The 14,164-nt window shown below is 35.2% G+C and overlaps 1 protein-coding gene across 4 annotated transcripts in view; it reads left to right on the top strand.

The window, feature by feature from the left end:
• The window catches only part of LOC100371240 (GREB1-like protein), a 119,877-nt gene that overhangs the window by 92,767 nt on the left and 12,946 nt on the right, over positions 1-14,164 (top strand). For all 4 annotated transcript variants that reach the window (XM_085493138.1, XM_085493140.1, XM_085493139.1 and 1 more), the window contains exon 21: positions 12,402-12,943. In XM_085493138.1, the coding sequence (XP_085349264.1) occupies positions 12,402-12,943 (542 nt within the window). The remainder of the gene's footprint in view (positions 1-12,401; positions 12,944-14,164) is intronic.

Genomic DNA, 14,164 nt, shown 5'->3' on the forward strand with positions numbered 1-14,164 from the left:
ACAGTAATGAGTGAACAAATAAAGCTTCAAAACGATCATCAAAGTTACGACGTGACATAACTTACTTGGTCATGTTATACACCGGTTATAGCAATAATTCCTCAAAAAATGTTACTTCTTTTTTTTGATATGAAATGTAAGTAAAATCCGACTTATTTTTATCGGGAGCTATTATTTAGTCCCCGTTCGGACGAAGTCCGAAAACGGGGACTTATAATTCGGTCTCCGTCCGTCCGTGTGTCCGTGCGTCCGTCCGGAGTCATATCTCAGAATCCCTTGGACCGATTCCGTTCATTCTTTGCATGTGCCTAGTACTTTATATGGGACATATGCACATGCAGTGGTTTAGCGATTCGATTCAAAATGGCCGACTGGCAGCCATGGATTATACATGTCTTGTTTTTTGAAAATGTTGTATTTTGGACATGCTTTGTCAGTTTTCATTCAAACCTGGTACATAGATTATACATTTTAGGATACATGTCCATGATGATTTATTTTACAATTGGATCAAAGATGGCCGACTGGCAGCCATCTTGTTTTTTGAAAATGTCGTATTTTGGACATGCTTTGTCAGTTTTCATTCAAATTTAGTACATAGATCATACATGTTAGGATACATGTCCCCGACAGTCCGTGAATTCCTGAGTCTGTCCGTCCGACCGTCCGTGTGTCCGTCTGTCCGTGCGTCAGTCTATCCAACGTCATATTTCAGAATCCTGTGGACCGATTCCGTTCATTCTTTGCATGTGCCTAGTACCTTATGTGGGACATATGCACATGCAGTGGTTTAGCGATTCAATTCAAAATGGCCGACTGGCAGCCATCTTGTTTTTTGAAAATGTCGTATTTTGGACATGCTTTGTCAGTTTTCATTCAAATTTAGTACATAGATCATACATGTTAGGATACATGTCCCCGACAGTCCGTGAATTCCTGAGTCTGTCCGTCCGACCGTCCGTGTGTCCGTCTGTCCGTGCGTCAGTCTATCCAACGTCATATTTCAGAATCCTGTGGACCGATTCCGTTCATTCTTTGCATGTGCCTAGTACCTTATGTGGGACATATGCACATGCAGTGGTTTAGCGATTCAATTCAAAATGGCCGACTGGCAGCCATCTTGTTTTTTGAAAATGTTGTATTTTGGACATGCTTTGTCAGTTGTCATTCAAACTTGGTACATGGATTATACATGTTAGGATACATGTCCATGACGATTTATTTCGCAATTGGATCAAAGATGGTCGACTAGCAGGCATCTTGTTTTTGTTTTTTTATGCGGTATCTTGGACGTGCTCTGTCAGTTTTCATTCAAATTTGGCACATACATGTACTTTATACATGTTAGGATGCATGTCCATGACAATTTGTTTCAAAATCTGGTCAAGGATGGCCGATTGACAGCATCTGACTTTTTGGCCTTACTACTATATTTCCACAATTTATGTACTGTTTTCATTCGTATTTGGCACATACATCATACATATCAGTGTGTTTCATAATCAGATCAAAGATGGCTGAATAACGGCTGTTCTTATTTTGGCCATATTACTATGACACGAAACACGTGTTTTGATGTAAATAAACAATCTGTTGTATACGCCACTTGGAACTCAAATTTCAAGGACACGCTCGCGACAACCCCTCCGCTTTAATATGACGAGCACAAAGAGAACTTAACAGGGACTGTGTCATTTTCAATGACTTGTTTTTGATCACTTAATCGCTTCGGTAAAAAAAACAGACCCGCCATGATGTTTGTGAAACATTAGCATGTGTCCTTTGACCCGATGGGTCAAAAATGCCATTAACCAATGAAAATGCCGCATGGTAATGCCGGTAGAATCCGAAGTTTTCCGAATGGTATGATCATAAAAATTATGTTGCGGAAGTAAAGTGATGTCGTAGCACGATGTGTTGGCATCGATTTCAATCGAAAACTGCATGATGGCTTTCGAAAGAGGTGATTTGCAATTTTTAAAATGTAAAATAGGTCTTGAAAGAAGAGTTTTTACATGATTCGCAATGATAACAGTTCAAATGTATTTTACCAAATCACGCAATAAACACGTTTTTTTCTTCTTGAGTAGCGTAAACTGATCGTGAACTCCGCTTTGACCATGTTATAACGAGGTGGAATTGATTTTGAAAGAATTTTAGCCATCAATCTAAAGACTGTGTCTATCGCAGAAAGTATTTACTTACAAACAAAGAGGTGCTAATTTCACAAAATTGACTAGCTGCTACGTATCGTGCGACTAGGTCTATTGTTTACAAATTATAATCCACGACTGACAGGATGCGTGTCGGTTGGTACGTAATTATAATAACAATCAGACAATAGTCCTCGTCGGAAGCGCTTCTGTGGTGGTCACTAATTTTGAGTGACGGTCGGGGCCGACCGGCGTGGTGAACAAAGCCTTTTCACATCTGATATTGGCATTTCGAATATATAATCAAGCGCCGAGGTTTGGAACACATAACCCCGAGGTCCCAAGTAAAGCGCCGAGATTCACAAGTATAGCGCCGCGGACCTCGGCGCTAAAAAGCCCTGGGGAGAACTCTGTTGGTCACCGTATTCATCAGTATAAAGTCTTCCCTGAGTATGAACGACAGTTGTCCTGAAAAATATCATGATAAAAATATCAAATCTGATAAAATATTTTGACTGTTTCTACATTACTGATCACTGGTTATATAAATTCTAAGGTCATTGATCTCAGTGGAAATATGCATTGTTGTATGTGTTTAATTAAGCAAATCATTTATCTTGTAATAATATCCTTGGTAATGTATCTCCCAAATCTCATGGGAATACTAGACTAGGTTTCAAAACCAACTCATGGAGAGAGAAACCTACCAATAAAATCTTTACAGAAAACAAGATGTCAGAAAATCAATATGAGCACTCCCGTGAATTAGGTGCCAAACTTTGATTAAGATCTTTAGCTAATAGAAAATCTATTTAGTCCAAAGTTATCAAATCAAAAACAATATATAAAAAATACATAAAAAGCAAACAGTTGTATCCACATTTTGAAAAGAAAATTGTACTCAAAAATATTTATTCTGTATTTGACAAACAGCTCATTTGACAAATGAAATTCACATGAATTTGTTTCAGATATTAGAACAGAATAAGAGCTTTTATGATAATAATTTAAAAAAACACTAAAAAAACAAAGATTGGAATGTTTGAAGATGTAAATTCTCAGGAGGCAAAAGTACTGTTGTCTTCTCTCTCACTGGACACCAACTAATTATTTAAGTTGATTTGCATTACAAAGCAGAGTATGCAACATGATAGAGGGCGTTTTATTTTACTTTTCAAATAATACAGTAGTCATACAATGAATATAATAAGGCAGTTCATATTTGTCTCAGTGAATCATTAATATTTGACAGACACCTGTACAAAATAAATAAATAAAAGCCAGCTAAGATTTTCTGTTACCTTGCATGTTTTATGAATCTATTCACGTCTAAATGCAGCTGAGACATTTGTTTTTATACTAAAATATCTGAGTTACTTTGAATAAAGCTGGAAATTATGTCCCTTAAAATATTTAAACAAATTAGGCACCAATGTTTTTGTATAATATTCACATCTATCAAGGATATCCGGTAGACTGCTTTCCAACTGTTGTTTCAACCCCAAAACTTGCTTGTATTCAAAATTAATTATCACAATGCATATTCATATTGAAACAAACTATGATAAAGGAAATAATAATATATAACAAGGGGCAAGGTCACCAGAGTTCAACTATGTTTAGTTCTGACAGTAATATGTATGGATGTTGTGTAAATGTTTTTATAGTATATTCCATTTTTCCACAGTTACAAACTTTGTTTTGGTGGGGTTGAATGTTATTCAAAGAGATTCTTTAATAATTCATGATTTGTTATGTGATGATGCCATTTACTCTTCTATACTTAGATGAAGAACTATTAAGTTGAGCAGAAACAAGCGGATGCTCTTAAAACAAAATGTTAGCAATACAATCAACAAAGTCAAGTGTATGGGTGTATGAGCCAGATTAACATTTTTGACTTCTAAATAAATGGAAAAAATTGACTAGGCAGTGAGTTGAAAAACATGATATATAGTAGATAACATTTGGTAATCATTGTTCTAAGTAATTATTAAAAAAAATAGCAAGATGTTTTGAGCAATCAGTTGTTATTGACAGTGATTGTAAAATAATTTTCATTCATACTGTTTCATAAACCCAATCTCTTCAAATAAAAGTTAACACTTAAAAATGCATTATGGGAAACAGCTTGGATTTCTCCTTCTTGACTACAGATGGTACACTCACCCATTTTACTGCAATTTTGCTATTGTGTTAGGTGGCTTATATATTATATTTCTGTTCTTATTCCTTGCTTGCCTTCCTGCTCTGTGCTACAAAAAAACTATAAAAACAGAAAGACAATTATATATTTCTGTAGATAAAAATTACAAATTTATGTCCGGTAAGTAATTTTTTTTGTCACCAGGCTCTACATTCTGAAGAGGAATTTTGGTCTGCACAGCAAATATTACCCAATCACTGCACCTCGAATAGTTTCCATTAGAAAGACCATCCTTGGGAGCACAGCAAATATTACCCAATCACTGCACCTCAAAAATAGTTTCCAATAAAAAGACCAGCCTAGGGAGCCCAACAATTATTACCCAATCACTGCTCTTCAACTTGTTTTCATTAAGAACCATTAAATGGATGGTTAGGACTTGTTTGAATCACATTGTTTCGCGTAATACCAGCAGAATCATTTGAATGAGATTAAACAGGTGAAAAACAGTAAAAATAATTTGTAAAATAATATAAATCTGTATTACCGTAATAGCTGGGTGTTAGTTTACAAATTGTGAGAATTATTTTGGAATCTCATGGCTGTGTCATTTGTTAGTTTGCACTGCATGCCTGTATTTTTTTTTAACTTTTAAACATATATTTAATATTATAATTTTATATAAATATTATGTGTTTCCTATGCAGTTATGGCAAGGTTTTTAAAATGGTGTCTTAGCTAATCATGCACCACACCTGCCCTCAACTAAACTATGTTATTGATTTTTATTTTCATATCTGCTTATGACTTTTAATTTTACGATGTTAAATGCAAAGTCTGTTTGCCAAATTGATAAGTGTTTACAAAATCAAAAGTCAAGAATCATTTTTGTCATCTGACTTTGTTAGATTATTTCTTTTCATAAATTACCACTACAAGAATGACACAATAATGTAAAATGCTATTCACAAGTAAATTTAAAAAAACCCTCAAAAGTTATGTTTGCATTTGTTCATATTTTAAGGACAAATGCAAACATTCACAATAACAAATGATTTTCATTTCAGTTCCTAACTTTGTAAGTTGTGTTGATTCTAATATGCCAGCTCATCAAATTTCACTCAAATTTGGGTGTTTTGTTTTTACGCCAAATAGTTCTTGGTTGTTTTCCTAACAGAGCCTTCTGGGTCATGTGACTATATGGCTCCCTTCATTGGGCCATTCCAGTTTATATCTGCACCCCCCCTGTTGATGAGTTTGTGTGTTTAGTTCATACAGGGTATAATTTCCATGGGTGTATAAGTCATACAAAGTTGTATTTCCAAATCACCATTCACCATACAGTAATGGAAATCCAAAACTATAGTTCCTACTTATGGTGTTGATGAGTTCCTTTGTGCCACCATACAGAGTAGGATTTCCAAATATAACTCTCATCATATGCTAATTTACCAAGTTCAAAATTTTATATTTGATAATGGAAATCCAAACTAGTCCTGATTCACGGTGTTGATGAGCTCATTCGTGCTACCATACAGAGCAGGATTTCCAAATATAACTCTCGTCATATGATGCCAATTTTCCAAGTTCAAACTCCAACTGCGGTAAAGGGGAGGGACATCATATTAGTCACAGAATTAGCATTTTAAAACAAGCGGCCTGTCAGCTGAGATAGCTCTGCTGTTAGCAATACACATTTCAATTGAAGAACTGAAGATACATGTATCATTAGAAAATGAACAATATGTATAGTATCAAAGCAATCGGACTTGTGGGTGATGTGAGCATCGTTTTTAGCTCCGCTGTCGACTTTGTCGAGCAGAGCTTATCATATGAGTGATTGTCCGTCAGTGTCGTTTGTGTCTTCTTGAAAACTACAAGCCTGAATGCATTGATACTTGGTGTATATGTATATGTAGACCTTGGGTAGACCTCTCTTAGATTATTCATTTCATGATGATATCTTTAATTCTCTAATTTTGGTGAATGTTTTTGTCATTTTTGGTAAAAAGTGATATTTTGAACTTCTTGTTAAAAACCGCTAGTCCAATTGCTTTGATATTACATATATAGGTACTACATGTGGACCTCTCTCAGATTTGTTCATTTTGTAATGATATCTTCTATTCTCTAATTTGGGTGAATATTTTTGTCATTTTTGGTAAAAAGTGATATTTTCAACTTCTTGTTAAAAACCGCAAGTCCAATTGCTTTGATATTACATATATAGGTACTACATGTGGACCTCTCTCAGATTTGTTCATTTTGTAATGATATCTTTAATTCTCTAATTTTGGTGAATATTTTTGTCATTTTTGGTAAAAAGTGATATTTTTTTCTTGTTAAAAACCACAATCATTTATGGTGAAAAATGATATTTTTGAATTCTTGTTGAAAACAGCAAGTCCCATTGTATTGATACTATCCATATTATTCATTTTCTAATGATATCTATCTTCTGTTCTTTAATTGAAATGTGCATCGCTAACAGCGGAGCTGTCTCAGCCGAGAGGCTGCTTGTTTATTCAATACTTTACCAACAAAATTAAAAAAATTAATGTATATTATATTAAATATACTGAGTATTTTTTTTTTTATAATGTGAAGTTTTTTTGATTGACTGTAATTTTTCAAAATTTCATGACGCCTATTGTAAAACCTAATTAAGGCCTTTCACTCCCGTGACGTCTTAATTAGAGTGCGCCTATTTAAAAGATTATACGGTATCTTGCTTTTCGTCAGCCACGAATGTCACACTAGAGGAACTTTATCGATGAAGCCGACCAGCCCGTGCATTTTTACACAGTGACATGCAAATCGAGAAAACTTGTCCTTACAACTGATCAAATTTTGTGGAATACATCATCATTGTAGTGATTGGTTTGCTGTTTGACTATATCTCGCGGCCTGACAAACAAAGATTTGTATATTTCTAGAAATGCATCATTTGTTGTATATTTGTATTCCTATTACAGGCAACAGTAAAAAGTTTGCATATACACCAGTAAGAGCACATTTTAGAAGCAAGGGAATAATTTACCAGTCATTTTGGAAATTTTTCGGGGGATATGTTTATTCCGTGGGGTATGTTTATTTGGGTTTGAAGATTTGTCCGTGGGTTATGTTTATTTGTTGTATATATGCCACTCTGCGTGTACGTGCAAATTTGACTAGCACCTGGCATTCTAATCATAACCTGCGCGCAAACCAGAAGTTCGCTGAGTTGGAACAAAAGAAATGTACGCGCAAATATCAGACTTGTGGGCGTGTGGGCTTGCATGTGGCTATCTAATTATAAATGCCAATGAAATATGGAAGTATTAAGTATGTTGAGAATACAGCGAAATCATTGCAAGAAGTTGCACTAGTCTTCACTCCATATTGATTAACATGCACCACCCATTTGGTTAAAGATCCTTATTGATACAATATTATACATAAGCTTTGGTAAGCTTCCAATTATTATTTCAGTCAATCACGAAATACTAGTACAACACAGTGGTCCGCTTTACTCATTCTTAATTGTGGAGATGAATGAATTTCAGCTGTACGTAAAATGTATGTGTATCAAATATGATACACATCCATTCGTTTGATTTGACAGTGTTTCATGCCTGTCATTCGCAGAAACATTTATCACCGCGCCACTTTTTTGCCTTGCAGTATTAACAGTACTAGTTCTAGTGGCCTGTGAATTATTTACAACTGATTTGTTTCAGGCTTGTTGGCGAAACAAGACTTGTTAAAATAAACAACTTCGGTCCTATAGCTACCGGGCTGGTATAGCACGAACAAGCATGTGGGGAAAGCTGGCGCAAAATACTTGTAGTTGCAAACGCTGAGAACTTCAAAATACCGGACGCGGTATGCCTTTGATGTGAGGTCGTTTGAGACGGCGTAGTTGGACTATTCCATTGCTTTTATGGGTATACGAAACATTGCTTTAACACTGAGAATGGATATTAAAAAGCAACAGTGATTGGCAGTTTGTTGATATTTGATGTTGTCATTTACTTTGTATTAGTAATATCATTAAGGTCTATGGTAATATTAGTTTGCGAGTGTCAGGTACTCAGTTTCCCGTTTAATGGCATGTCCCATTGCCAGTCAATTTTTCCTTGGAATATCTTACTTTTAGTTTCACCTCTATACCATCGCGATGTACCCTCCGATATCATGTTTAGCAACAACGACATTTTGAATGCATAACAAAATACAGTTAATTCGAAAATTTTATAACAAGGCTAGCTGACGTCGGCCGCTGCTCTTGCTGGGACGTAACCAAACCAGCCTGGGACGGAAGTGTTGCACAATGCCTTGGCGATTCCATTATATTTTCCTTAAAATTAAACGAAATAATTTTCCTTAAAAATAAACGAGTTTATTATTTTTATAAAACGTTCAAAATAAAATTAATTTATTAAAATGTGGAGTATATGCGTACATGAAATAATAAAAAGTACGATAACAATGAATAAAACATTGTTTGATAAACTCGGCGAATAGAGGAATGTATATTTATCGCAACAACAATAGTATTCTACGACTTCCACGATATCGAATATAAAAACTTTTCAACAATGCAAACAGAATATTGCTGAAATAAAATAATCATCATCAAATCTATGTCAAAAGGTCAAGTTGCGTGAATACAATTTTAACGAAGGACGCGCTCCCTGGACGCGCTGGTAAGGGAAGTGACTCCTGAAAACTGAATGTTCTTTGCGAACTATCACTGGGAGAACGCAACATCAGTGCATTGGGCAAATGAATCAACAGCCATCTCTGCATGTTTTCGGTGTGATTATGGAAGAGATTGTTTACTTATTTATTTTTTTACGATGCAGGCAGCTATTTTGCACCTCTTTGCGATTTTTCCCAGATTTTCGGTGTTGGCAAATACGTTGACAACTCCGAAAAGTTCGACTGCCGATACTTATTTATACGGACGCAACTTAGAATAAAGAATAAACCAATGTGTTGGGGCAAATAAGTCATCAATCTGAATAACATCTGATGTAGTGTACGGGCTTTAATTATTTTGGCTATAAACTTATTTTAATTTTATGTTTTATTACTTTTGTTATTAATGCCTTTTTATTTTATTATTTTACTTTGATTTTGATTTTTTTAAATTCCGCCCTGGCGGAATTTAAAAAAAATCACAAAATCAAAATCAAAGTAAAATAATAAAATAAAAAGGCATTAATAACAAAAGTAATAAAACATAAAATTAAAATAAGTTTATAGCCAAAATAATTAAAGCCCGTACACTACATCAGATTTTAATCAGATTGATAAGTCATGTGTATACTCTTGATTCATTCCTTTCAAAGAGTCTGACTTGTACCTTTCAGATTTTCTCAACTTTTATTGGCACCCATGTACTGGAATAGTTCACATTCAAATTTAAAAATCAACTCAACATCTAGCTATTACACCGAACATTACAACACTTGTATACATTTTATTATAATATTTTATATCTTCATATGTTATTGGCATTAAATGTGTCCATGTTTAAGTTTGCGTAATTGTTACGAATGCAACGCATTGTCAAGTCAGTAATATATCAATATTCACAGACCCAATACGTTGAGTTTGCGTAATTATTATGAAAGCAATTAGAATGTTGAACTATTCAGAGCCGGTACAATATTGTAAACAAATTTGCCTATTAGAAAAGCAGCGCACTAAGTAAACGATTTTGAAATATTCAAAGCCTGTACAGAATTGCGTAATTACAGTGCCGTTAGATATAATAACAATTTCACTAGATCGACGCGCGGAGCACGAAAGAAAAAGGTTGCTAAGGTAACGCGCCAGTTCAGCGCGTGACTTGGAGGTCAAACTTCGGCCAACACACACTTGATGTCAGCATCGCCGGAAGCAAGTTTCGCAAAGACGTACTTGAAGTTCATTTGCGCTCCAAAATGATGTCGCAGCATATTTTGTAATCCATGATACACCCCGTTTCGACTTTGGCTTGCTTTTCCTTCTTAGTGCATGTTCTTGTTCACGTAAAATGCGATCTCTCACCAATGTATTAAAACACTTTGAATTTATACTTTGCGTGATTATGGTCTACGCGAAACATTAATCTTTGTAAACATTTTCTTAGACTATGCATGATGTATATTCACATAATCATGCAATCATATTTTATATTATGTTGATTTCTATGTCTTTCTGGATCCTTTGTGCTTTCATTTCATTTTCGCGTACATTTCCTTTGTTCTAACTTGTATTTTATTGCCATACGCAAGTCTGGTTTGCGCGAAGATTATGATTAGAATGCCACGCGAAAGTCTGATTTGCGCGTACGCGCTGAGTGGCATATATAAAACTGCGCCTCACCTTTTCCACGCGCAACTAACATACATGACGACTGTGGTCAACTGGCATCATGGAATCTATGCATACATTTGCATAAAATGTAATCACCATTCGTTTGATTTCCTACTTCCTACTACTGAATAAATAAAACATGGTATGTAAAAAGTGTTATTTTGGCCAGTGAGCACACAAGAAAATTCTTATATGTGCAGTGGTATAATATTCTAAATATTTGAGCAACCTGTCTTACAACATGCAGTGGTTTTGCTAAGGTAGGGAAACATAAGTAACAATTTGGAGGAAACACGTAAAATATTCATATCCTATCCTTACATCTATTTCGGGGGGCAGGTGAAATGGCTGGAGAACTGCGGTAACATTTACCTGCTTACTGCCCTTAAAAAACACTGGTGCATATACCGTACTAGTATTGAAGTCATAAAATTGTTTACTTCCTTAGTCTTTGTGAAGTTATAATGATTTCAGAGTGTCTACAATGTCAATAAAATGTTTAAAAGTCTTACTATGAAGACTATAACATTATATGACATTAGTAACATCACAAACGAAGCAATATAACAATGATATTAATATTATACTAGTATGCACAGACTATTTCATATACCACTCTTAAACCAAACCCATGCCTGCCACAAATTAAGTGTGTTAACTAGTTACAAATATTTCATCAAATACAATGTAGTATCATTTATGTGTTTTATAACAGTCTTAATTAAACACAGTTACGATAACCATGGAGTATTTGATGTGTGGCTACCCTGTGGCTCCTGTAGGAGATAGTTTGCAATTTATTTCATGATACATGTAACAAATTGGTGGATTAAAAAATATACCAGACAGATTCAATCATCTTTTCCTTCATTTTTTTCCTAAGTTTAAACTTAAAAACAGATTCCCATTTGATATAGTGGCAGCTAAACTTGAGTTCAAAGATATAGCTTAAATACTGCCATAGCTTGCCTTTTTGCCATAAAATGTTGGAAATCTAACCTCATCAACTGCTATGTAAAGATAATTATTAGACCCATTCTGTTGAGTGGCCATCATACTGGCCAAATTGTGTTACCATATACAATCAGAATTCCAAGTTTTTTTAGTCATACAGTGTTGGAAATCCAACCTCATCAACCGGTATGTGGCGAGATAAACTAGGCCACATTTAATTTAGTAGCCATAACTGCCTGGATTTCCAGAAAAAAAATTTCCATACACGTCTGGATTTCCAGATTCTGTTTCTCCATATACAGTTGGAATTCCGGGGTATTTTCCCCATCATACAGTGCTGGAAATCCGACCTCATCAACAGGGGGGGTGCAGATATAAACTGGAATGGCCCATTGAGAGAAATTATCACTTTCCACTTATTGAATTATTTATTATCTATTTAAATCTAATGCTCTGGTTGTACTTGCTATATGCTATACAAAGAAATGTTCACACAAAAAAGGCCTCTGATATATGTATATCAACATCGTTTTTACTAGTTGACTGTCATGCGCTGAGTTACCTGTACGTACAATGATGTAAATGTGTGAATGATATCGGTATATAAATTGTGTCATAATTTGCAGTTCTGCTAATTTTCTCTAGGGGCTCTGTACGGCTTGTGTAATTAACATTTTGCAAATGTGTACATATTTTTGTATAATTTTTTACATGTTAATTTTGCCTCTTGATTAATTTTTCCAAAAAAACGGTAGTAATACTTAAATGCAATTATAAACATGTGTTTATTTGTTTTCTAGATGGCAACAGTAGCGCAAAATCTTCATCAAAACAGACAGTTGATATGTTTTTGCAACCAAGTAGTAGAGTATCCTCCCCTGCTGCAGTAAACACTAGCCGGCTGAACATAGCTGAAACTCTACCTGGAAGTAATAATGTACATGATGATCCATATAATGTACCTTCAATGCTGAAAATTGATATGGATGATGATGATGACACTGACATTGAATCAGGTCTACATAATACAAGCAGTACTCTTCCTTCGCTGTCCCCACCCGTTGTTGTTATCTCAAGAATGGCATATGCAGTATTGAAACCTGATCTGCATCCTTCTGTAGATCGGTTGACATTCGAAAACTTACCGCCGAGTCGCGATAGCACCTGGGTTTCTTCAGTACGCCCACCACTTGTTACCACAGTGACAAATGAAGTGAAAAGTATGTTTTATCGGCAGTGGATTGACCCAAAGAATTATCACTATGACTACGAAAGGAAAATAGAGAGTACCACACAAGCACAACATCACCCCAGACGGCTACTTTTGAGTGGGCCACATCAGGTAAGACATTCTACTACCCTATAACATCTGTATCAGATCTAAATAAATCTAAGATCAATTGAATTCTTGAGGCAGCCTATACAGTAAGGCCAAAAAACAAAACTTATGTTGCCCTCAAGTCGAAAAATTTTAAAATTCGGTCGGTCGGTCAGATTTTTATTTTTAAATTCATGAAAACTAAGAGTATCGTAAATAGCCAAGGTATATGGCCTTCATAGTATTAGGAACATGTCAGAGAAATACAGATTAACCCGAGGTTCAATATCGCCACTTACGGGGACTCTGGGTATCAAACAATAGTCCAGGATCCTTAATTTTTAGAGGAAACACTTTTTTACTGCTTAAAATGTTGGATTTTTAATAGTTGAGCCTATTAAAGAAAAAAAAAAACGTGACCTGATATTTTCATATTTTTCGGTCGGTCACTGAGGGCAACGAAACAATCTTTTTTTATTGCCTACTGCTCCCTAAACTCGGAAGTACATGAGTGCAATAGCTCTTAGACATTTACTGTGCTTGTATCTCCAAGCCATGTGACAGTAATTCCTTTCAGACTTGTACCGTTACAATATGCTTTTATCTACTGCATGCTCATCAGTGCAGTTAGGGAGATTTTTTACGTTTAGTATTATTTCACTTTAATTTGCAACAAAACAATTCATCGATATACTGCAGACTTCCTTGACTGTGTTTATGGTTTGTTCTGAACCTTTGCTGTACTAACTTTTCTCCCAAAATATGGCTTAACATGATTGTCATCATTGATGCTGTTTGCTGCAAGCTGGATGTTCACATCTGGTTTATGTGAGCATTACCTCATGCATGCACACTAGCTGTTACGCTAGCTGTTCTTACATACTAGTAGTCATTTAGTAGTTGGTCTGAACAGAGTGCAGAATTGTTTAACCCATGTAGCCATGGCTAATTAATTTTTTTAGCTCCACTGTCGACTTTGTCGAGCGGAGCTTATCATATGAGTGATTGTCCGTCGGCGTTCGTCGTCGTCCGTGTCAATGTTTTACTTTTTCGACTACAAGCCTGAATGTTTTGATACTTGGTGTATATGTACCTTCGGTAGACCTCTCTCAGATTTGTTCATTTCATGATGATATCTTCAATTCTCTAATTTTGGTGAATATTTTTGTCATTTTTGGTAAAAAGTGATATTTTCGACTTCTTGTTAAAAACCGCAAGTCCAATTGCTTTGATATTACATATATA

Source organism: Saccoglossus kowalevskii, chromosome 18 (assembly GCF_978046115.1).
Source record: "Saccoglossus kowalevskii chromosome 18, keSacKowa6.1, whole genome shotgun sequence".
Classification (NCBI taxonomy): Eukaryota; Metazoa; Hemichordata; class Enteropneusta; family Harrimaniidae; genus Saccoglossus; species Saccoglossus kowalevskii.